Source organism: Bufo gargarizans, chromosome 5, assembly GCF_014858855.1.
Source record: "Bufo gargarizans isolate SCDJY-AF-19 chromosome 5, ASM1485885v1, whole genome shotgun sequence".
NCBI lineage: Eukaryota > Metazoa > Chordata > Amphibia > Anura > Bufonidae > Bufo > Bufo gargarizans.
In genome coordinates, this window is record NC_058084.1 from 447,228,526 (window position 1) to 447,252,512 (window position 23,987).

The 23,987-nt window shown below is 47.3% G+C and overlaps 1 protein-coding gene across 4 annotated transcripts; it reads left to right on the forward strand.

Annotated features, from left to right (window-relative positions):
• The first annotated feature begins 6 nt into the window (after positions 1 to 6).
• Positions 7 to 23,736, forward strand: PDSS1 (decaprenyl diphosphate synthase subunit 1). Of its 4 annotated transcripts, none has more exons than XM_044293301.1 (11): positions 7 to 232; positions 8,916 to 8,974; positions 9,434 to 9,566; positions 11,409 to 11,539; positions 11,666 to 11,807; positions 14,316 to 14,427; positions 14,771 to 14,880; positions 16,668 to 16,748; positions 18,789 to 18,902; positions 19,105 to 19,185; positions 22,544 to 23,736. In XM_044293301.1, the coding sequence occupies exons 1-11, from the start codon at positions 101 to 103 to the stop codon at positions 22,682 to 22,684; spliced, it is 1,236 nt and encodes a 411-aa protein (XP_044149236.1). In that variant the 5' UTR covers positions 7 to 100; the 3' UTR covers positions 22,685 to 23,736. The 4 variants fall into 4 exon arrangements, with proteins under 4 accessions (XP_044149236.1, XP_044149235.1, XP_044149237.1 ...); XM_044293300.1 differs by having other exon boundaries at positions 9 to 232; positions 9,431 to 9,566; XM_044293302.1 differs by having other exon boundaries at positions 110 to 233; positions 8,912 to 8,974; positions 9,431 to 9,566.
• Positions 23,737 to 23,987: the final 251 nt, after the last annotated feature.

Consider the following 23,987-nt stretch of genomic DNA (forward strand, 5'->3'; position numbering starts at 1 on the left):
GTCATTTCCGACTTCCGTCTCGTAACGTCCGGTTCCGGGACAAGCGTCAGGGGGCGCGGAGGGCCGAGTGTCTGGTGTCTCAACCAAGTGAAGGTTGAGGATGGGCTGGGGCTGGAGGCTGCCGTGCTGTGGACATCATGTGGCCGCCGCCCTGGCCGGGGTGCGAGGTGTGCACGCTGGCCTGCGAGGAGGCTGGAGCCGGGCGGCAGGCGGAGGGAGCGCGGCGGGGCAGGTGAGGACAGGGAGGAAGGTCACGGTGTCACCGGCACATGCGGCTGTGTGCGGAGCGCTCTCATTGGTGGAGGCTGCACCGGGCCTGGTTCTAACCGGCAGCTGTGTCCGCCCTACTGTGTGTTCTGCACTGTACATGGCTGTGTCCTGTACTGTGGGCTCTGCACTGTACATTGCTGTGTCCTGTACTGTGGGCTCTGCACTGTACATGGCTGTGTCCTGTACTGTGTGCTCTGCACTGTACATGGCTGTGTCCTGTACTGTGTGCTCTGCACTGTACATGGCTGTGTCCACCCTACTGTGTGCTCTGCACTGTACAAGACTGTCAGCCCTACTGTGTGCTCTGCACTGTGCAAGGCTGTGTCCTGTACTGTGTGCTCTGCGCTGTACATGGCTGTGTCCTGTACTGTGTGCTCTGCGCTGTACATGGCTGTGTCCTGTACTGTGTGCTCTGCGCTGTACATTGCTGTGTCCTGTACTGTGTGCTCTGCGCTGTACATGGCTGTGTCCTGTACTGTGTGCTCTGCGCTGTACATGGCTGTGTCCTGTACTGTGTGCTCTGCGCTGTACATGGCTGTGTCCTGTACTGTGTGCTCTGCGCTGTACATGGCTGTGTCCTGTACTGTGTGCTCTGCGCTGTACATGGCTGTGTCCTGTACTGTGTGATCTGCACTGTACATGGCTGTGTCCTGTACTGTGTGCTCTGCGCTGTACATGGCTGTGTCCTGTACTGTGTGCTCTGCGCTGTACATGGCTGTGTCCGCCGTACTGTGTGCTCTGCGCTGTACATGGCTGTGTCCGCCGTACTGTGTGCTCTGCGCTGTACATGGCTGTGTCCGCCGTACTGTGTGCGCTGCGCTGTACATGGCTGTGTCCGCCGTACTGTGTGCGCTGCGCTGTACATGGCTGTGTCTGCCGTACTGTGTGCTCTGCGCTGTACATGGCTGTGTCCGCCGTACTGTGTGCTCTGCGCTGTACATGGCTGTGTCCTCCGTACTGTGTGCTCTGCGCTGTACATGGCTGTGTCCGCCGTACTGTGTGCTCTGCGCTGTACATGGCTGTGTCCGCCGTACTGTGTGCTCTGCGCTGTACATGGCTGTGTCCGCCGTACTGTGTGCTCTGCGCTGTACATGGCTGTGTCCGCCGTACTGTGTGCTCTGCGCTGTACATGGCTGTGTCCGCCGTACTGTGTGCTCTGCGCTGTACATGGCTGTGTCCGCCGTACTGTGTGCTCTGCGCTGTACATGGCTGTGTCCGCCGTACTGTGTGCTCTGCGCTGTACATGGCTGTGTCCGCCGTACTGTGTGCTCTGTACATGGCTGTGTCCGCCGTACTGTGTGCTCTGCGCTGTACCGTCCGCGCCGGTGTCCTGTACTGTGTGCTGCAATTTCTTCACAGCTGATAAAGCGTCCTATCTGCAAAAAACAAAACAAAAACAGAACGGCAATGGAAACAAAGTACTTTCATGAGCATGAGGCCTCAGACATCGTGCTGCTGTCTCCACGCCGGTCCTGAACTGCGCGCTTCTCGTTTTCGCGTGCGCTATTTGCTCTGATATAACAGATGCAGTTACTCGTGCGATACATTTCAGGTCACGCTCCCTGCGCTGTAGCTTGTGCACATTCTCTTGACTTCTATGTTCGGTATCAGTTTGCACAGTGGGGATGGCAGTGGTCACCTGCTTCTGTACCTGATAAGATAAGATGCCTTTATTGTCACTGTACAATACAATGTAATACAATATACAATGAAATGTTGTTTGGAGCAATCCTAGATTCCATGGACAGAGGAACAAGAACTGACATTTAAACTAAAGCATTACACTAGAAAAAAACAAAACCTTGCACTAGAAGGCATTACTATTCACAGTTCACAGCATATATATAGTAAGTGCTTGTGAGTATATATACACTGATTCAGACACCACTGCAGACAAGAGGTCATCATGGGGTCATGAATGCAGCAGTCACTTTCAGTCTGTGGTAGTTTCTATCCTAGGAAGGGGCAATAGTCTCTGAGCATTTAGGAGACTCATTGCTTTGGGGTAAAAGCTGTTCTTCAGCCTAGTGGTGCGGCCATGTAGGGCTCTAAGACGCCTACCAGAGGGTAGGGGAGTGAAAAGGCTGTGTGACACAGGGTTGTGCGGTTTATGGATCCAGCGTATGAATGTATATAGTTACTGTCCCCCGTATGACGTGTGCGTCCTGCCCTTGACTAAGGGCAAGTTACAGACTCTGACCCCATGGCATATAACGTACAGCGGGGGCAGAGCTGTGGACTCCGGGTAATCTTTACAGTCGGTTATAGATTAGCGTCCACGCCGCTCAGAACATCTCAGCGGTGCAAGGCCCCATGCACACAACCGTATTTTCAGTCCGCAACTGATCTGCAGTTTTTGCAGTTCGGATGCGGAACCCATTCATTTCAAAGGGGCCGCAAATGCACACCGTGCTTTCCACGGCCCCGAAAAAAAAAGATAAGAGCATGTCCTATTCTTTTCTGTTTTTTGGCCAAGGGTAGGAAGTTTTTACAGGAGTTTAAACAAATATATATATAAATGGTGGTTTGCACCCCGCCAGGAAGAGATATGGTCGTGTGCATGAGGCCTTCCGTGCAGATGCTACAGATGGAAAGGAGCGAAATCCACAAAACACATCTACAACGTAATAGACGCGCTTTTACGCACCATTCAACACGAACAGCGGCAATGTGCGTTCCGCATTTTGCGCACCACACATCGCCGGCACTAATAGAATATGCCTATTCTTGTCCACCATTGCAGACAAGAATAGGACATGTTCTATTTTTTTTTTCCGGAGCCACGGCCCGGAAGATTGGGGGTGCGCTGCGGAAATGCAGATGCGGACAGCACACTGTGTGCTGTCCACATCCATTCCTGCCCCATCGAGAATGAATGGGTCCGCAATTTGCGGAACGGATACTGACCTATTCCACCACGTGTGAATGGACCCTAAGTCTGCAGGTTTTCTGTCCTGTGCAAATATACCGTATAGTCCAGGAGTTATAAGGGTTGTGTCCTTTCAGGGAATGGCATTTATCACGTAGAGAAAGTTACTACAAGCCACTTACTAATGTATTGTGATTCTCCATATTGTCTGCTTTGCTGGCCGGATTCATTTCTCCATCACATTATACACTGCTCGTTTCCATGGTTGCGACCACCCTGCAATCCAGATACAAGGCAGTCTGTTAGCTCCTGTGATCCCGGCCGCCAGAGAGACTAGTGCTTTTGCCTTTAGTGTGCAAGCATGACCACCGCATGATTGCAGGGTGGTCGTAACCCTTGGATTTAAGCAGGGTATAATGTGAAGGAAAAATGAATCCGGCCAGCAAAGGAGGCAATATGAACAATCGCAATACATTAGTAAGTGCCTTGTAGTAACTTTCTCTACATGATAAATGCCATTTGCTGAAGTGAGGCAGATATTGCCTTATAGCACTTACTACCTTATTTCCAAATCTGCCTTCCTTTTACGGATTGTTGTTTTCTATCTTCTGAAAAACAGGTTTGTCTGTTATGCAAATGAGCCAGTAAGGTGCCCCGAGGGGAGGCACGCCGCCATCTAGTGCTTGTGCCGCCGCCTCTCCGCTCTGCCATGACTCCCCCTGCTGCGATATGTCAGGCCTCTCCCGCTATTTCACACTCATAAAATATCATTAAAACTGTAAAAAGGGGAACAATACCCACAAAGCAGGAACATCTGTGGTTGGCATATGCAGTGATGGCTATCCTCCGGCACTCCAGCTGTGATGACACTACGACTCCCAGCATGCTCCATTTATTTATGTGGAGTTCTGAGAACAGCCAAGCAAGTGTACATCTTGGGACTTGTAGTTTTACCACAGCTGGAGTGCTGGAGGTTAGCCGTCACAGGGATAGAGGATAACAATGACATAATAGTAATGAATGCCGATGGCGCGGCGTCACACGAGTCAGCGAGTGGAGGGGGTTATGTATTGAGGCAGTGTGCTAACGCACAGCAGTGACCTGTGAGCCACCAAACCACGGGGGCTAAAGTACCTGATAGAATAGAAAAGCGCACACAGAGATGACCTACATAATGAAAGTACCGATGGCGGACCGCCCAACACGTGTTGACTTTGGCTTCTTCAGGGGCATCCGTCAGCAGATTTGTACCTATGACACTGGCTGACCTGTTACATGTGCACTCGGCAACTGAAGACCTCCGTGTTGGTCCCATGTTCATATGTGCCCGCATTGCTGAGAAAAATTATGTTTTTATATATGCAAATGAGCCTCTAGGAGCAACAGGGGCGTTGTCATTACACCTAGAGGCTCCAATCTCTCTGCAGCTGTCATACCTTCTCCACTGTGATAGATGGGGCCAGGCAGTGTAAATATGATCTCACCTGCCTGGCCCTGTCAAATTGCAGCAGTTGCAGAGAGAGCAGAGCCTCTAGGTGTAATGACAACGCCCCCGTTGCTCCTAGAGGCTCATTTGCATATATTAAAACATCATTTCTCTCAGTAATGCGGACACATATGAACATGGAACCAACACGGATGCCTTCAGCCGCCAAGTGCACATGTAACAGGTCAGCCGGTGTCATAGGGACAAATCTGCTGACAGACGCCCTTTAACCTCTTCAGGACACAGGTACGCCCTTATGTCCTGGTACTTAACCCCTTAGGGGCGCATGACGTACCGGTTCGGCATGTTTCCCGAGTCCTTAAGGACCAGTACGTCATGAGTTTAAAACTCGATTGCGGCGGGGGTTAATCGGAACAGGATGCCCGCTGAAATCATTCAGCGGGCATCCTGTCACAACGCCGGGGGGTGGGGGGTTATATCGGCGATCGCAGCAAACTGCAGGTCCCTCCCTCTCCCATCGGGGGGCTGCTGTGCCTTTGCAGCCCCCAGACAGGATGGGGTCACAGAGGGGGAGGGAGCCCCCCTCTTTCCCCGTCTGCTCAGTTGTGGCAGACGGGGAAGGTTCCCATGGCAACAGGATGCCTTCTCAAGCATCCTGCTGTCCATGGTGCTGAACAGATCTGTGCTAAAGGCATAGATCTGTTCAGACAAAGTAAAATACAGTTCAATACACTATAGTGTACTGTATTATACAGACATCAGACCCACTGGATCTTCAAGAACCAAGTGGGTCTGGGTCCCAAAAAAAGTAAACATAAAAAAAAACACATTTATCACTGAATAAAAAAAATATATAACGACCACAGTACCTTACAGTATCCCCCAGTGAGTTGCTAGTTATGTATTTCTTTCCTCTTTGTGTTTCTTCATACTTGTTAAAAACGCAGTTTTAATGTCGGTTGGCGCTGTCTCCAAGTCACGCTTGAAGTCAAGGGGGCAGCGGCCTCCTTGCTTCAAGTAAAGCTAAGCCCGCTTCTTACCCCTCCTCTCTACAATTAGATGGACGTGATGCCGGGATCGTGCTCTTCTAGCGCATGCGCAGTACGCTGCCTGTTACAGCGTGACGGCCAGGCGAGCGCGCGATCGAACTGTCCGGCGCATCTGCAGTCAGCAAAATGCAGGCAGGTGAGTGAGGATCGCGCTGTAATAGGCAGCGTACTGCGCATGCGCTAGAAGAGCGCGATCCCGCCATCACAGCAGCATGTCCATTTAATTGTAGAGAGGAGGGGTAAGAAGCGGGCTTAGCTTTACTTGAAGCAAGGATGCCGCTGCCCCCTTGACTACAAGCCTGACTCGGAGACAGCGCCAACCGACATTAAGGCCTCTTTCACACTACCGTTTTTTTTTTTCGTTTTGCGGTCCGTTTTTTGCGTTCCGTATACGGAACCATTCATTTGAATGGTTCCGCAAAAAAAACGGAATGTGTTCTGTATGCATTCCGTTTCCGTTTTTCCGTTCCGTTGAAAGATAGAACATGTCCTATATTTGGCCGCAAATCACGGTCCGTGGCTCCATTCAAGTCAATGGGTCCGCAAAAAAAACGGAACACATACGGAAATGCATCCGTATGTCTTCCATATCCGTTCCGTTTTTTGCGGAACCATCTATTGAAAATGTTATGCCCAGCCCAATTTTTTCAATGTAATTACTGTATACTGTATATGCCATACGGAAAAACGGAACAACGGAACGGAAACGGAACCACAACGGAAGCAAAAAAACGGAACAACGGATCCGTGAAAAACGGACCGCAAAACACTGAAATGGACATACTGTAGTGTGAAAGAGGCCTAAAACTGAGTTTTTAACAAGTATGAAGAAACACAAAGAGGAAAGAAATACACTGGGGGATACTGTAAGGTACTGTGGTCGGTTTAATATGCGTTTTTCAGGTGACAGGTTCCCTTTAAGGGGTTAAAGGGAACCTGTCATCTGGATTTCATGTATACAGCTGAGGACATGGGTTGCTAGATTGCTTCTAGCACATCCGCAATATCCAGTCCCCATAGCTCTGTGTGCTGCCTCTGACACGGAGCTGCAATCAGCGGCAGTTAACCCTTCAGGTGCTGCACCTGAAGGGTTAACTGCCGCTGATCTGCTGCCGGCACCCGCCTCCTGTTTAAAAGGTTAATTATCATTGGTGGCGCAGTACGCCCACCCCTCTTAACCCCCCAGTATTAAAATCATTGGTGGCAGTGGCCACAGGGTCCCCTTCCCTTCTCACTGGTGGCAGTGGCCAGAGTCCCCTCACCTCCTCTCATTGGTGCAGTGGCATCCTCTGATCGGAGCCCCAGCAGTGTAATCCTGCATCATGTGCGTTCCGCATTTTGCGGCCCGCACATCGCTGGCACTCTCATAGAAAGTGCCTTTTCTTATCCGCAATTGCGGACAAGAATAGGACATGTTCTATTTTTTTTTTGCGGAACGGAAGTGCAGATCCGCAAATGTCCGGATGCGGACAGCATATTCCGGCTCCATTGAAAATGAATGGGTCCACACCTGTTCCACAAAATTGCCGAACGGTTGCGGACGTGTGAATGGACCCTTATTCACACATCAGTGTTCATTCAGTGATTTCCATCAGTGATTGTGCTCAAATTGGAGGCTACACAGAGATGAGGTGTAGTGGAAAGACTTCCACCTGTTTGGTGTGTTTGACCCACTCCTGGTTTTGGCGCACATTGACTGATGGAAATCACTGACCGAACACTGACTGTGTGAATAAGGCCTATTTCATACAAGCGAGTTTTCCATCTGGACGTGATGCATATAGTGAACACATAGCATCCGGACTGAATCTTGACCCATTTATGTCAATGGGTCTGTGCACATGAGCATCATTTTTGGGTCTGTGCACATGAGCACATTTATTTCACTGATGGTTGCTGGAGATGTAGATTATTATTCTTCAGATACAATCCGGACAGAAAAACTGCAAACACTGAACGCAGTCAAAACTGATTAAACTTGTGCTCAAAACTATAGTTTTTTTCCCTGAACAGACCCTGACACAATCCGTATCGCCTTAAGCGCTCGTTCATACGACTGTGCCGTTTTTTTGCAGTCCACAAACTTGCGGATCCGGAAAAAACAGATGGTGCCCGTGTGCCTTCCGCAATTTGCGAAGCGGAACAGGAGGCCTATTAAAGAAATGCCTATTCTTGTCTGCAAAACGGCATTCTCATAATTTTTGCGGGGCCACAGAACGGAGCAGCGGATGCTGACAGCACACAGAGTGCTAAAAGGAAAAACGGAACGGCACTCGCTGTTATATAATCTTGTGATTTATTGTCGCATTCCATTGACTCGTTTTGGCATACAGTTTGATAAAGGCAGATTGTATGCCGAAACACGTCACTGGAATGTGACAATAAATCACAAGATTGTATACTAACAGCGAGTGCCGGTCCGTTTTTCCTTTTATCTACATGGGACGCCTGCCCTGGGACACGCACACCACCACTCTATTTCCCGCAGTGCCGATTTATATATTGTATACACTAAGCACACAGAGTGCTGTCCACATCTTTTTTCCGGTCCCATTGAAATGAGTAGTACCGTCTACGGAACGCAAAATGTTTGTGTGAACGAGCCCTTAGGCCCCTTTCCACGCCCTGATGGAGCAGAGCATTGTCTTGGAGGAAGCGTTCCTTCCTGACAATCACTTGCTTGGTCAGTGGAAGAGACCTTTACATGCAGCAATCTCCTCCACAGTATGGCGAGGAGCGATCGATAATGCTGTCGCCCGTCCCCTACAGAATCATGTATAAGTGTTCGTTATCGATAATCTGCCTGAACATCGGGCACACTGCCCGTGGCCATATTGCGGACCGTATTTGTGGATCCGCAATACACGGGTACCAATCCGTGTGCATTCCACGTCACGGATGCGGACCCGTTCAGTTCAATGGGTCCGAAAAATCCGGAGATACTACGGAGTGCTTCCGTGGGGTTTTCGTCCCGTACTTCCGTTCCGCAAAAAGATAGAACATGTCCTATTTTTTTGCTGAACGGCCGGATCGCGGACCCATTAAAGTGAATAGGTCCGCGAGCTGCTGTGGCTGCCCCACGGTGGGTGTTCGTGCATTGTGGACCTCAATTTGCGGGCCATAGCATGGCCACAGGGCGCACACGTTCGTGTGCAAGAGGCCTAAAGGGGCCTTTACACTGACAACCACCAGCAGTTTCTGACATTTGAAGACTGGTAATAATTAGCTCTTCTGAGGTTTTTGCGGTGACTCTCATGGTGCCATCTTGCTTCCCTTGCAGGTACACTGCTCCCTTACGCAGCCAATGTTTTTAAGAAGCTCACTGAGCACTCTCTTGTGGTAAGTACCCGGAAGATCTCGTCTTGCCTTATTTAAAGGGAATCTCCAAATATTCTAGTCTGGTCGGTTTTGTTCAATCTGTATACCCTTGTCCTCGGTCGCTGCTGTCCCACACGTGGGCTGACGTCACGTCTACTGTGACACCACGTCAGGTCACCGCGACAGGACTTGATGCAATCCTCAAGTACTGTCCCAACAGTGTGCTCCCCTTTACTGCTTAACCCAAGTCTGGGAGATATTGGTATAGATCAGATTATGTCTCCAGCCTGTGCTATTAGGAAGTAGACCAGGGGCCTCATCATCGCAGGTCCTCTGGTCTGTGAATGGACATTGCCAGAGTTGGGTTTCCAGACTTTGGAGATTCACTGTGAAGGGGTTGCATTGGGATTGTACCTTCTACCTATTCACTTGACCTTGATATTTCCTCAACATCTTCCCTCTTCATATCTTCTCCAGCAGGCCACAGTCCAGGCTTCTCCATTTATCCCGGGTACCGTGCTGCTACAGTAAGACCAACAGCGAGGCCAAATACAAGGATCCATTTAAACTTGGGAGCAGAGATCTGAAGAATCTCTATGAGGATATCAAGAAGGTAATTCATCCTTTGTAGTCCTACGGATATAGAATTCGGAGCTTGTTCCATATAGAGCAGGACGATATATACAGCAGCCGGCAATAGACATGCTTGTATGTAGCCTCCTAGCAGGAGGTGAGTAGATGGGCAGAAGTGACTGTCTGCTGGGCTCCGCAGAGGGGTAAGCCTTGCTTTGATTGTTGGACTCCACCAGCAGCTAAAGTTAGTTCTAGAGACAGTTCTTCTTGGGAAATAATTCACACATGGCGGATTGAAAGGCAGGCCGACTGCGAAAGTCGGAGTGTAGAATGGAATGGTATCAAATGGTCACGTCCTCAAACAATATCCAAAAAACGAAAAGAAGAAAACAGCTGCACAGTCTGTTAGTGGACCTTTCATCGGTCCAAACATTGTGAACTAAGTATCATGACCTATACAGCGGCGCCCAGGGATCTCACTGCACTTACTATTATCCCTGGGCGCCGCTCCGTTCTCCCGTTATGTCCTCCGGTATGTTCGGGAAATTGGTTATAGTAGGCGGAGATTTAGGGGACTTGGTTATAGTAGGCGGAGTCTGCTCTTGTTCTGCTGGGCGTCTTTCTCCTAGGCTGTAGCGCTGGCCAATCGCAGCTCACAGCCTGGGAGAAAAAAACCTCACTACACTCTGAGTGCTGCCTCCTCATTGCTTTTTGGTTCCTCAAACAATAGATTTTCATACCCAGGCAGTAGCTCTCATACATGACATCATCGATACATTATTATTATTCTTCATGCACATGATGACATCAGAACCTTATAGTGAATTATTCTTAGGTTTCTTGGTATACTTTGTATTTCTTTCCACCATGTCCAATATGTGAATACCTTATATATTCTCTTCCTTTTCATCTTCCTTTCTTCTTATTTCATTTTGACACAATCGTGATATATCGGCGCTCTTTACTAGAACGGTAAATTGAATCCATAGATCTGTCACTAGGACGCCATTACCAGCCTGAAGAATATCTTCCTTTTTTTAAATTTAATAAGACTTGGCTGTTCCTATTTGAAGACATTTTCTATAATGACTGAAAACTTCTATTCTCTGCTCAAGCGGTTGTCTCCCTCCACTTACTTATGTATTGTGATTATCCATATTGTCTCCTTTGCTGGCCGGATTCCTTCATACCTCTGGTGGCAGGGATCGTGGGAGTGCACATAAGCTGGCGCATTTTCCTATAGTGTACCTGCATGACCACCGGTGCTGGATTGCAGGGTGGTCGTAACCCCTGGATACGAGCAGTCTATAATGCGATGCAACAATTAACCAGGCCAGCAAAGATGTCCCGGGTGACGGACCCCCACGATCAGATACTGATGACCTATACAGAGGATAGGTCCTCAGTATGCAAGTCTTGGAAAACCCCTTTAACTTTTTATATACATGATAAATGCCGTTTGCTGAAATGAGACAACCCCTTTAAGAACACAAGACGTCATCTTATACACTAATAGACAAACTTTCTTCTTACTACGTTTTTTAAAGGGCATCTGTCAGCAGTTTTGTCCCTATGACACCGGCTGACCTGTTCCATGTGCACTTGGCAGCTGAAGGCATCTGTGTTGGTCCCATGTTCATATGTGTCCGCATTTCTGAGAGAGATGATGGTTTATTATATGCAGATGCTGAGACTACTGGAGAATTGGAGAAAAGGCTTGATCAGACTACTAGGAGGTGGTCTGCTGCGACTACGAGAGGCTGGTGTCTCGTGACTAGTGAGCAGCAGTGGCCTCGTGTGACACGTTTCTTTATAGCTGCTTCACATGCCTCGGGCAGAATAATGATTTCCCGTGACCTCGCTTGTCCCATTTATTATACAGGAGCTGTTTATGACGACGCAGGAGCTGAGGGAAATGTGCGAATATTATTTTGATGGAAAAGGGAAAGCACTGAGGCCAATGCTGGTGGTGTTAATGGCACGAGCCTGCAACATCCACCATAACAATTGCCGGTAAGTATGGCTCCATCCTCCCTGATCTGGTCATTGGCTGCAGTTTTCTCACGTTACGTTAATCCCATTAGGTACCAATCTGTTCAGGGGTGGAGGTGTGATGTCATCCTTTCTCTGTCCCTGCAGGGAAGTGCACCCCACCCAACGGTCTATTGCAGTCATTGCTGAAATGATCCACACGGCGAGTCTAGTACACGATGATGTTATCGATGGTTCTGATTCACGGAGGGGAAAGAAGACGGTCAACCAGATATGGGGTGAAAGAAAGGTAAATTGTGTTCAGTTATAGCAGATGCAACAGAAACACTGGCACCGCATTTAAAGGGGTTGTCTGAGTGTTTGATACTGATGACTTATCCTGAGGATAGGTTATCAGCATGTCATCGGTGGGGGGGGGGTCTGCCAATCAGCTGTTTGAAGAGACTGCGGCCTCCTCACATCTTACCAAGCACAGCGCCACCCATTCACTTCTATGGGTCTGAGCTGCGCCAAGGCCATGTGATCAATGAAAGTGACGTCACACAGCTCCACCACTGCCTTCTCAAACAGCTGATTGGGGGGGGGGGGTCCTGAGTGTCAGATTCCACCGATCAGATACTTATGACCTACCCTGTGGATAGGTCATCAGTAATAAAAACTCTTGAAAAACACTCAGAAAACCCCTTTAAATTTTACTGTCCATACACATTAATGACGGTTGAATCCACCGATTTCATTGAGACCACCCAACTATGTAATGTGTACGGGGTTATCCTGAGTTCACGCCGATGGCAGATTTTGGGGACACAAAGCATCAAGCAGTTTGAGTTTATCATGCCCATTTATTTTGTTCTTGGGCAAGATAATCTGCACCAAAGGAGTGTGGCGGTGGTCTTGTCTACATTCAGAAGACATGCAGAGCTGCCCTCCAGGCAGTATCAACAGAATATTTTGAGGATTTGGAGCAGTTAGGCTACTTTCACACTAGCGTTCGATCGGATCCGTTCTGAACGGATCCGATCATATTAATGCAGACGGAGGCTCCGTTCAGTACGGATCCGTCTGCATTAATAACTTAGAAAAAATTCTAAGTGTGAAAGCAGCCTGAGCGGATCCGTTCAGACTTTCAATGTAAAGTCAATGGGGGACGGATCCGCTTGAAGATTGAGCCATATGGTGACATCTTCAAGCGGATCCGTTCCCATTGACTTACATTGTAAGTCTGGACGGATCCGCACGGCCAGGCGGACACCCGAACGCTGCAAGCAGCGTTCAGCTGTCCGCCTGTCCGTGCGGAGGCGAGCGGAGCGGAGGCTGAACGCCGCCAGACTGATGCAGTCTGAGCGGATCCGCTCCATTCAGACTGCATCAGGGCTGGACGGAGGCGTTCGGGTCCGCTCGTGAGCCCCTTCAAACGGAGCTCACGAGCGGACCGGCGAACGCTAGTGTGAAAGTAGCCTTACAGAGCATCGAGACACAGGCCGTTGGAAATGTCCATAATATTCCGCTGATGCCGCCTAGAGGATAGCTCGGGGGATTTACATTCACCGCAGCTGCTGCTATCTGAATCAGAGGAGTTGTCTGCTAATAGACATATAGGGGCACATTTATTAAGACTGGCATTTTAGATGCCGGTCTTAATAGAGCCCTAAGCTGGCGGGGGATCGCCGAAGTTATGAAGAGACGGAGGCTTCTCCGTAACTTCAGCGCATCCAGCGGCAGTTCTAAATGTAAGACTGCTTCCTAGCAGTCTTAGATTAAAGGAGTTTTCTCAAGAGACAGGTTTATACTTACCTGCTCCCGGCGCGCTGTCCACTTCCTGGTTTCGGCAGGGGGCGGGCTCCATCTTCATTGATGTCTTCTCCCGGCCGGGCCGCGCACTGTACTGAATGTGCACGCCGACGTCTGCGCGCGGCCACCGCGATTCCTGAGAAGAGCGGTGGCCGTAACCAGGAGAGACGGAAGACAACAGTCAGGTAAGTATAGGTTTATTTTTTTCTAAGGGGTGGGGATTTGTTAATTAAATATATTTAGAAAAATGATCACTGTTAAATCATTAACAGATTTAACAGTGATCATTAAGATGATAATACCCCTTTAAGGGTCCATTCACACGTCTGCATCCATTCCGCAATTTTGCGGAACGGGTGCAGACCCATTTATTTTCAATGGGGCCGGAATGTGCTGTCCGGATCCGCACCTCCGCATCCATGCTTCTGTTTCTGCAAAAAAATAGGACATGTCCTATTCTTGTCAGAAAATGCCTAATCATGTCCGCAATTGCAATTATAGTGCTGGTGATGTGCGGTCCACAAATTGCGGAATGCACATTGCCAGTGTCCGTGTTTTGTGGATCAGCAAAACACTTACGGATGTGTGAATAGACCCTTAGACCTTTTTCTACGCCGTAGAAAATGGTAAATGAGGGGCCTTCCGGCTCGTCCCCTTCCACGCCATACTCACTTTTTTTAGACCTGGGGTCAGTGGGGCGAAGTCGCAGATTGCCACGCAACTAGCTGTTGCATCACAATCTGCGCCTGAAATATGCCAAATTTAGGAGTATTTCAGAATGATAAATGACCCCCATAGTCGTCTTCTAATAGACATATTGCTGAGCGCATTCCCGTAACAACCTAGAATGACTAGTCAGCCTTTCCATGATTTTGGTGAGGCTCCTGTGGAGGGAGCTGTACTCGGTGTGACCCGTAACGATCATATTACACTGTATTACATGGTGTGAGATCAGGGACAGGCGGGTATAATTGTCTAACCTGTTTTATTTCTGGTTGTTTTTCAGGCTGTCCTGGCAGGCGATTACATATTGTCTGCAGCCTCTGTAGCCCTGGCACGAATTGGAAATGCCACAGTTATCTCTGTGTTATCTCAGGTCATCGAAGACTTAGTACGTGGTTAGTAAAAATTTTATATATAATTTAAATATTGCCTTTGTGCTTTTGTAAGGTCGCTGAGGATTGAGGAGATGGCCTTCTGTAATCACCTGTGGAAGGGGTGATTGCTGTGACAACTAGGGGCGGTCTGCTGTTACTGAAGGGGTGGACCCCGTGCACTACAGTTCCTTTCATGCACACACTGGTGGTGCCCATGGCCGGCTTTTCAGATTACATATCCCCACCTCCGCATCCTGCCCTCACATATAGCCATAGCACAATGCTTTCATTGGTAACTGAGTTTTAAATGATCCCCTATGGATATTTACCCATGCATTAATCTTCATTATCATATGCTATTTAGGTGAATTTCTTCAGTTGGGCTCCAAAGAAAATGAAAATGAACGATTTGCTCACTACCTCGAGAAGACGTTTAAGAAGACGGCGAGTCTGATAGCCAACAGCTGTAAAGCAGTATGTACGTTCCGCATTTTCTCTAGCTAAATGCAGCAAACTGAGCTCTCGTGTTAGCAGGAGGCGCAATACAGGCTCCTATTTCTAGTACTGTGGGGAGATTTTCTAAGCATAACGCACAGTATTGGTGTACGAGTGGCTAACTTGCCTAATGAGTTATGATGACTGTGTGCTGTATGCCATTATCGGGGAACGTGCACCATTTTAATACTTTTAAGCAATTTGCCCTTCGTAGGCTCGTTAATCTTACAACACCATAGGAAAATCTCCCCCAGTTAGGCCTCTTGCACACGAACGTATTTTCATTCCGTTTCCATTCCATATACGGAACCATTTATTTCAATGGGTCCGCAAAAAAAGTAAGGTACTCCCATGTGCATTCCGTTTCCGTTTTTCCCCAAAAAATAGAACATGTCCTATTATTGTCCGCATTACGGACAAGGATAGGACTGTTCTATTAGGGGCCAGCTGTTCTGTTACGCAAAATACGGAATGCACACGGATGTCGTCCATATTTTTTTGCAGACCGCAAAATACATATGGTTGTATCCAAGAGGCCTTATACAGATCGTTACACACAGGCTGGACAGCAGTTAGCAGACTGCGTTCACTCACGTCCTCCCAAATAGATTTTTATTAACATTGGTAGATAATTAAAGGGGTTGTGCAGAGTCATGACATTGATGATCTATTCTCAGGCTATCGATATCAGATCGGCGGGGGTCTGACTCCCTTGATCAGCTACGGTGGTTGTCCTCTTTAGTGGTTACCTGCAGTTTCATCACCGCTACAATCTAAACGGCGTGCAGGTAAACACTGAAGAGGGGTAGCACTCACACGAAACTTTAAACAGTTGAACAGTGTGGGTGTGTTGGACCCCCGCCAATTTCATATTGATGAGCAATCCTGAGGATTAGTCATTAATATCATGACACTGGACAGCCCCGTTAAAGGGGTCGTCCAGGATTTCAGTATCGATGACCTTTCATAAGGATAGGTCAATATCTATCTGATTAATGGAGATCCATCTCTCAGCACCCCCACGGATCAGCTGTTGATGGGGCCCCATCGCTTGGGCGATAACCATGAACTCTTCCTCGGCCTGTGACATCATGTCCATTGGTCACATGGCCTTTGTGTAGCTCGCTCCCATTCAGGTGAATGGAACCGAGCTGCAATACAAAGAACAGCCACAATACAATGTATGGCGCTCTGCTTGGTATTCTATGGCCGCAGCGCTTGCCCCCTTTAGACAGTTGATCGGCAGGGGTGCAGGGAGTCGGACCCTTATTCTCCTGTGGGTCATTAATGTTTGAGTGCTGGAAAACCCATTTAATGGTGGTTCTTCTATTATGATGGCTTCTTGCTGCATCCTCAAAGTTAAAGGGGATCTGTCACAGTTTGCGACAAATACCCCTAAAATACAAGTTCTGTTGTTAGAACACTGCATTGTGCATGTTATTCCTCCTGCATTGAGGAATAAATGAGGAACATAACGCAGAGTCAAAGAATAGATGCTCCCAAAAATGTTACTGCATTGGGAATACACTGTCCTACAACAGGTCCTCGTCAATGATTACCTGGGGTAAACGCTCAACTGATGGCCCACCCTACTATGCAGATACTGATCTATTTACATCAGACGTATCCAAGGGTCCAAGGGAGACCCAGCTTAGGACGTTTGTGACTCTTAAGAACTACCTGTTCCTAGTAAAACTATAGTCTTTGTCTAAAAAATATATATATGTGCAAAGGAGGGTATTTACAGTGCATTTCTCTAATTTCAGGTGTCAATCTTGGCCTCTCCTGATCCTGCGGTCCATGAGATTGCATACCAGTATGGAAAGAACATAGGCATAGCCTTCCAGGTAGATATTACCTTGATTGTATCTTCCAGTATCTCAGTTAAGAAATCCTCCTTCATATTCCTTGTAGCACAAAATGACCTGCGTTTTTTCCAGAAGTTGCACCACTTACATGAATGGTCATAACTGCAGTACCAGAAAAAAACTTGTGGAGAAAAAATTGTGCTCTTTCCAGAAAAAGAAATTTTTTATTAATCATCTCATGCAAATTTTTTAAAGTGTAACTGTTCTATATTTATTTGTGTAATGCATAGGGGCAGTGAAACTGACCATTTTTGTAATATACTTTAATTACTGAAATCGGACATTTCTATTAGAAAAATAGCTCTAAAGGGGCCCATTTTGAGCCTTAGCAACGCTCCTCTGTCTTCTGTTTACATAAGTCAGTGTTAGCAAGTCTCCGCTGTTATGTAAACAGAAGACAGAGGAGCGTTGCTAAGGCTCAAAATGGGCCCCTTTAGAGCTATTTTTCTAATAGAAATGTCCGATTTCAGTAATTAAAGTATATTACAAAAATGGTCAGTTTCACTGCCCCTATGCATTACACAAATAAAAATAGAATTGGCAGTTACACTTTAAAATACAACTTTAGTTGACCATTTAGGTATATCTTAAAATATTTATTCTAATATTTTATTTACTTTCTAATTTTACCACCAAAATAGGCCCCTGAAGTTCCTTCCTCCTGAGCGCATAGAGAATCCGTGCACTGCAGCCATGTGTGAGGTGTACGGATACTGTTATGTACAATATGCGCTGTAGTGACCGCTGTACTGGCAGGAGGACACCTCGCTGCTCTTGCCTTTGCCCTCTGCCATATAGAACCTCAGTGCAGGATACTACACCACATATGTCAAATTCGTGGCCCTCCAGCTACTGCAAAACTACAACTTCCAGCCAGCTATCAGGGCATGCTGGGAGTTGTAGTTTGGAGGGCAACTAATTTGACATTCCTGCCCTACACCAATGTTATATGCAGCGAGGACAGGCAGGAGCTCTGCACAGCACATGGCTGCTTCTGTCTGTTCTCATTGCGCCCCGCTTAAATCTCTGCAGGGCAGGAATCTGCAACCTCCAGCTGTTCTACAACTCCCAGAATCCTCTCTGCACTTTTATGGGCGTTACAATAGCAGCCAAGTAAGTGTGCATGCTGGGATCTGTAGTTTCACAGCAGCTGGAGTGCCGAATGTTGCTGATCCCTGGTTTAGGGTATCCTGCCCAGGTGTTCTATGGCAAAGCCTTCAGAGGAGGGCACAGGCAGGAGTAGCGGGGTGTGCTTCTGCCGATACATCGCTCACTGTAGCCGCGCAGAGCATATTGTACGAACCAGTATCCGTACACCACATACATGGCTGCAGTGTACGGATTCTATATGACCTGCAGTGAATAGCACTCAGGAGGCAGGAACTTCAGGGGCCTCTACTGGTGGTAAAATGTAGAAAATAAAGTATATTCGAAAAATTATTTTTAGGGCATTTCTAACACTTCAACTAAAACTTTTTTAAACATTTAGGGACACGTTAAGCTTGGCCTTGGAAGGTTTGGGTCTTCCAGGGTAAGAATGGCTAGTGGCAGAGCTTCAAGCTCAGTGTATTTTGCATGATTTAGGCTTAAAGGGAACCTGTCACCGGGATTTTGTGTATAGAGCTGAGGCCATGGGTTGCTAGATGGCCGCTAGCACATCCGCAATATCCAGTCCTCATAGCTCTGTGTGCTTTTATTGTGTAAAAAAAATACAATTTTATACATATGCAAATTAACCTGAGAGGAGTCCTGTACGTGAGATGAGTCAGGGACAGGACTCATCTCAGGTTAATTTGCATATGTATCAAATCGATTTTTTTACACAATAAAAGCACACAGAGCTATGGGGACTGGGGGCTCTATACACAAAATCCCGGTGACAGGTTCCCTTTAAACATCACTTTGTCATTATTGTAGATGCTAAAAGCGATTTTCACTGGACACCCCGTATCCCCACAATCTATGGGGGCAGTTGTTACGTTATTGCTTACATCACGTCTAATGTTTTCCACCTTGTAGCTCATCGATGATGTCTTAGATTATACATCTTGTGCTGATCAGTTGGGAAAACCAGCGGCTGCAGATCTGAAATTAGGATTAGCCACCGGTCCAGTTTTATTCGCTTGTCAAAAGGTGAGGCATGGCAGAATAAACCCTGCATCTTCTATTCCATTTTCTGTATGATTGGTTCAGCGTACCTCTTATATTTGGTGTGTAATATGAAACAATTCACATCAGGCTTTCCCTGTCGTCCTATACCATGACTGATCTAATCGGCAGTCCCAGTGTAATGTGGATATTGTATGATTATTAATGGTGTGTCTCCTGCCTGTAGTTCCCCGAGCTGAACGCTTTGATAATGAGGAGATTCAGTTTACCGGGAGACGTTGAACAAGCATGGCAGTATGTCAGACAGGTAAGACACAATATGGGGATACAAACGTAATGTTACTGACTGCCGGGAACGTTCACCACAGACCAGCATAAGGGAACTCCGACAAACTGTAAAGGAATTGTGTAGACAGAAAATCACACTCTGTAATGTATTTCTGGTACTTAAGTGACGCTTCAGCTACGATCACACGGCAGAGAGCAACAGTCGTGCAACAGCCTTTTTTTGTAACGGCCATTTTTTTTAGAACCAATTGAAGTCAATTCAAAGACTATTCACATAGATGTTTTTATTCTAAGGGCCAGTGAATAGTGGCATGTCCTTTTGTGTCTGTTTTCAGGGCCAGACAGACCCCATTGAAATCAATGAGACCATTTTTAACAGCCATTTAGACAGGAGTGCACAAAAAAAAAAAATGGGTACACATTTAGGAGTTAGTATTTTTTATTTATTGAACACCTCATCCATTTGGGGGGGAAATGCCCCTGCGTCTTATGGGGCGAATGCTTCCATTTTACATCGCAGTCTGCGATGTATGAGTCGGGAGAGAGGGGGTTGCGGTGTCCGGAACCACTGTACTCTTACACCGGGCCCCGCTGCTCACCGAAGTATTTATAATCATTAATCCTTATCCTGTTATTAGGTTTAACTAACGCTGCGCTCTCCCCTGTATCCCCTGTACAGCACTTACGAACAAGCTTCCAAAGCAGGCAGAGCGGACGGCAGCAGTAACGTCACTCACTGACAGTGAGTGACGTTACTGCTGCCGTCCGCTCTGCCTGCTATGGAAGCTTGTTCGTAAGTGCTGTACAGGGGAACAGGGGAGAGCGCAGCTTTAGTTAAACGTATTAACAGGATGTTTTAGTTTTTTTTGACACAAGCAGAATAAGGGCGAAAGGGGGATACTGGGAGCCACTAATTGGGGCAGTCATAATACTGGGGCTGCAAAGCGGGAGGGGGCATTCATAATACTGGGGGCCACTAATGGGGGCATTCATAATACGGGGGGGCTGTTCAAAATACTGGGGGCCGCTAACGGGTGGGGCATTCATAATACTGGGGGCCGCTAACGGGTGAGGCATTCATAATACTGGGGGCCGCTAACGGGTGGGGCATTCATAATACTGGGGGCCGCTAACGGGTGGGGCATTCATAATACTGGGGGCCGCTAACGGGTGGGGCATTCATAATACTGGGGGCACTATGGGGGGAGGGTTGATGGCCAGAAAATGGCCTTGAACACTATCAGTTCTTTTTTGTTTGTTTTTTTCAGTGTAGCATTAGGCCTCATTCACCCGCCAAAGCTATACAGGTCCTTCTAAAAAAATTAGCATATTGTGATAAAGTTCATTATTTTCTGTAATGTACTGATAAACATTAGACTTTCATATATTTTAGATTCATTACACACAACTGAAGTAGTTCAAGCCTTTTATGGTTTTAATATTGATGATTTTGGCATACAGCTCATGAAAACCCCAAATTCCTATCTAAAAAAATTAGCATATCATGAAAAGGTTCTCTAAACGAGCTATTAACCTAATCATCTGAATCAACTAATTAACTCTAAACACCTGCAAAAGATTCCTGAGGCTTTTAAAAACTCCCAGCCTGGTTCATTACTCAAAACCGCAATCATGGGTAAGACTGCCGACCTGACTGCTGTCCAGAAGGCCATCATTGACACCCTCAAGCAAGAGGGTAAGACACAGAAAGAAATTTCTGAACGAATAGGCTGTTCCCAGAGTGCTGTATCAAGGCACCTCAGTGGGAAGTCTGTGGGAAGGAAAACGTGTGGCAGAAAACGCTGCACAACGAGAAGAGGTGACCGGACCCTGAGGAAGATTGTGGAGAAGGACCGATTCCAGACCTTGGGGGACCTGCGGAAGCAGTGGACTGAGTCTGGAGTAGAAACATCCAGAGCCACCGTGTACAGGCGTGTGCAGGAAATGGGCTACAGGTGCCGCATTCCCCAGGTCAAGCCACTTTTGAACCAGAAACAGCGGCAGAAGCGCCTGACCTGGGCTACAGAGAAGCAGCACTGGACTGTTGCATGTCACTCGGAAATCAAGGTGCCAGAGTCTGGAGGAAGACTGGGGAGAGGGAAATGCCAAAATGCCTGAAGTCCAGTGTCAAGTACCCACAGTCAGTGATGGTCTGGGGTGCCATGTCAGCTGCTGGTGTTGGTCCACTGTGTTTTATCAAGGGCAGGGTCAATGCAGCCGCTATCAGGAGATTTTGGAGCACTTCATGCTTCCATCTGCTGAAAAGCTTTATGGAGATGAAGATTTCATTTTTCAGCACGACCTGGCACCTGCTCACAGTGCCAAAACCACTGGTAAATGGTTTACTGACCATGGTATTACTGTGCTCAATTGGCCTGCCAACTCTCCTGACCTGAACCCCATAGAGAATCTGTGGGATATTGGGAAGAGAAAGTTGAGAGACGTAAGACCCAACACTCTGGATGAGCTTAAGGCCGCTATCGAAGCATCCTGGGCCTCCATAACACCTCAGCAGTGCCACAAGCTGATTGCCTCCATGCCACGCCGCATTGAAGCAGTCATTTCTGCAAAAGGATTCCCGAGCAAGTATTGAGTGCAGAACTGAACATAATTATTTGAAGGTTGATTTTTTTTGTATTAAAAACACTTTTCTTTTATTGGTCGGATGAAATATGCTAATTTTTTTAGATAGGAATTTTGGGTTTTCATGAGCTGTATGCCAAAATCATCAATATTAAAACAATAAAAGGCGTGAACTACTTCAGTTGTGTGTAATGAATCTAAAATATATGAAAGTCTAATGTTTATCAGTACATTACAGAAAATAATGAACTTTATCACAATATGCTAATTTTTTTAGAAGGACCTGTATGCGCAGATCTAGTGCAGTGCCTTCTGGCATCCTTATGGACCCACAGAGACCGTATTGTCCTCTAGAAGCAATACCTCAATAGTACTACATACAGTGGTGCCAGCCTAACCCCGGGGGGCTCAGTATAAAATCGTAGATGCACTGTGGTACAGCACGAGCCAGTTGGTGATAGATGCCATGTTACAGCTCTGTATTACATAGATGTTCACACTGCCATGTTTGAGGACATGTCCCGTTAGTACACATTGGGCTATATGTGGGTGCTCGTAAAAAATTACACCTAAACACCCAATAGAGCAAGTCCAGGAACCTGTCACCGCTTATCTCCAGCAGAGACTCATTTACCTCCTTGATTCCCCTCTAATCGTGACCTTGATGTCCAGCCTCCATAGATATTAGATTATTGGTGAATCCGCCGCCAGTGACCAGAGATCAGAAAACGTGATGCCGTCACTGTATGATAACCTGAGCCGACGAGTAACTTGTCTTTCTGTCTGCTGACCAGAGTGAAGGTGTCCACCAAACCACCTACCTCGCCCAGCGCTACTGTAGCGAAGCAATCCGAGAGATCAGCAAACTGCAGCCGTCCCCCGAGAGAGACGCTCTCATTCAGCTGACAGAAACGGTGCTAACAAGGGACAAGTGATGGAGAACTGGAACTCCACCAGGCAGCTACCACCAAACAGTGCCTCAAGCCACACTTACCGAAACACAGCCGGTTTTGCTTCCTGTGCGGGCCACCAAAAAGACTTTTCGAGAAGAACCTGCGAGATGTTTATTACGCCTTTCACCGTGACAGTACTGTATTTTTTTTTTTTAAGATTTTGATTTTATCAGTGTAAAAGCCATATTATGTCTAAAACAGGGGGGGCAAAATCTATTTGAAAGCATAAAATCTATTCTGGATCTCAAAGAAGTTATATTTTTAATTGTATTTTTTTATCCTAGCGCTTAATCAAATATTAATATTATCATTGAAACAGAATGAAGTGGCAGAAATGGCAGCGACTGGTTGGACGGCCTTGAGGTATTAGAGACTGTGTAGGGCGAAATAATATCCAATAATCCGGCACGTGGCGGCGGTAATTATCTTCTTAGTCAAATTCTACAGCCCCCATGTCTCAATCATTGTGCCATTCATCTAAAATTGGAGAGCGGATGTTTTGGCACTAAAGGAACACTGACCTTAGAAATTCTCTCTGCAGATCTCTCCATCCTCCTATGTTGTCTGGTGTTGATATGTATTTCCCAGGAGGTCGGCTATATCCCCTCTCACTGTCCCGCGTCTTGCTGTAGAACAATCCACCTCCGCCATGGCTCTGTTTGCAGCACGCTTACCAAAGTTGCACGCCAATTCTGGCAGAAAAGTTGCAAATTTCAGATCAAAAGGCATTCTGCACAAAACTGGAGACTTTTGACAGTTCTCCGCCATTCTCTCTCTAGAGAAGTCGACGGAGCTGAACAGAGGAGGGACACATTTACAATCATTTGGTGTCAATTATAGCCGAAAGCTAGGAACCGGCATAGATTGCAGCATGTGGCACATGGGCAGTACAAGATGCGGTACATTTGTTAAAAGGTGTGCACCTCTTAAAGGGGTTATCTGAGACTAATAAATGTCCCCCATATGCTTAGGCCCCTCACACTGAATGTACTTACCTGGCTCCCTGCACCGCTGCTGCTTCTCCCCGTGCTCGGATGAAAACATCCGGTGTCATGGGCAGCAGCGGACGGGGACGAGCCTCCGTAGCATCGCGGGTGATGCTAGGGAGGCTCGTCCCCGTCACCCCCGCCATTGGCTGCTCCCCTGACACCGGATGTTTCCATCCGCGCACAGGGAGAAGCACCGGAGGCCAGGAGCGGCACGGGGAGCCAGGTAAGTAGACTCAGTGTGAGAGGCCTGGGCAGATGGGGGACATTTTTATTCTTATTTTTCTGTCTTTGATAAC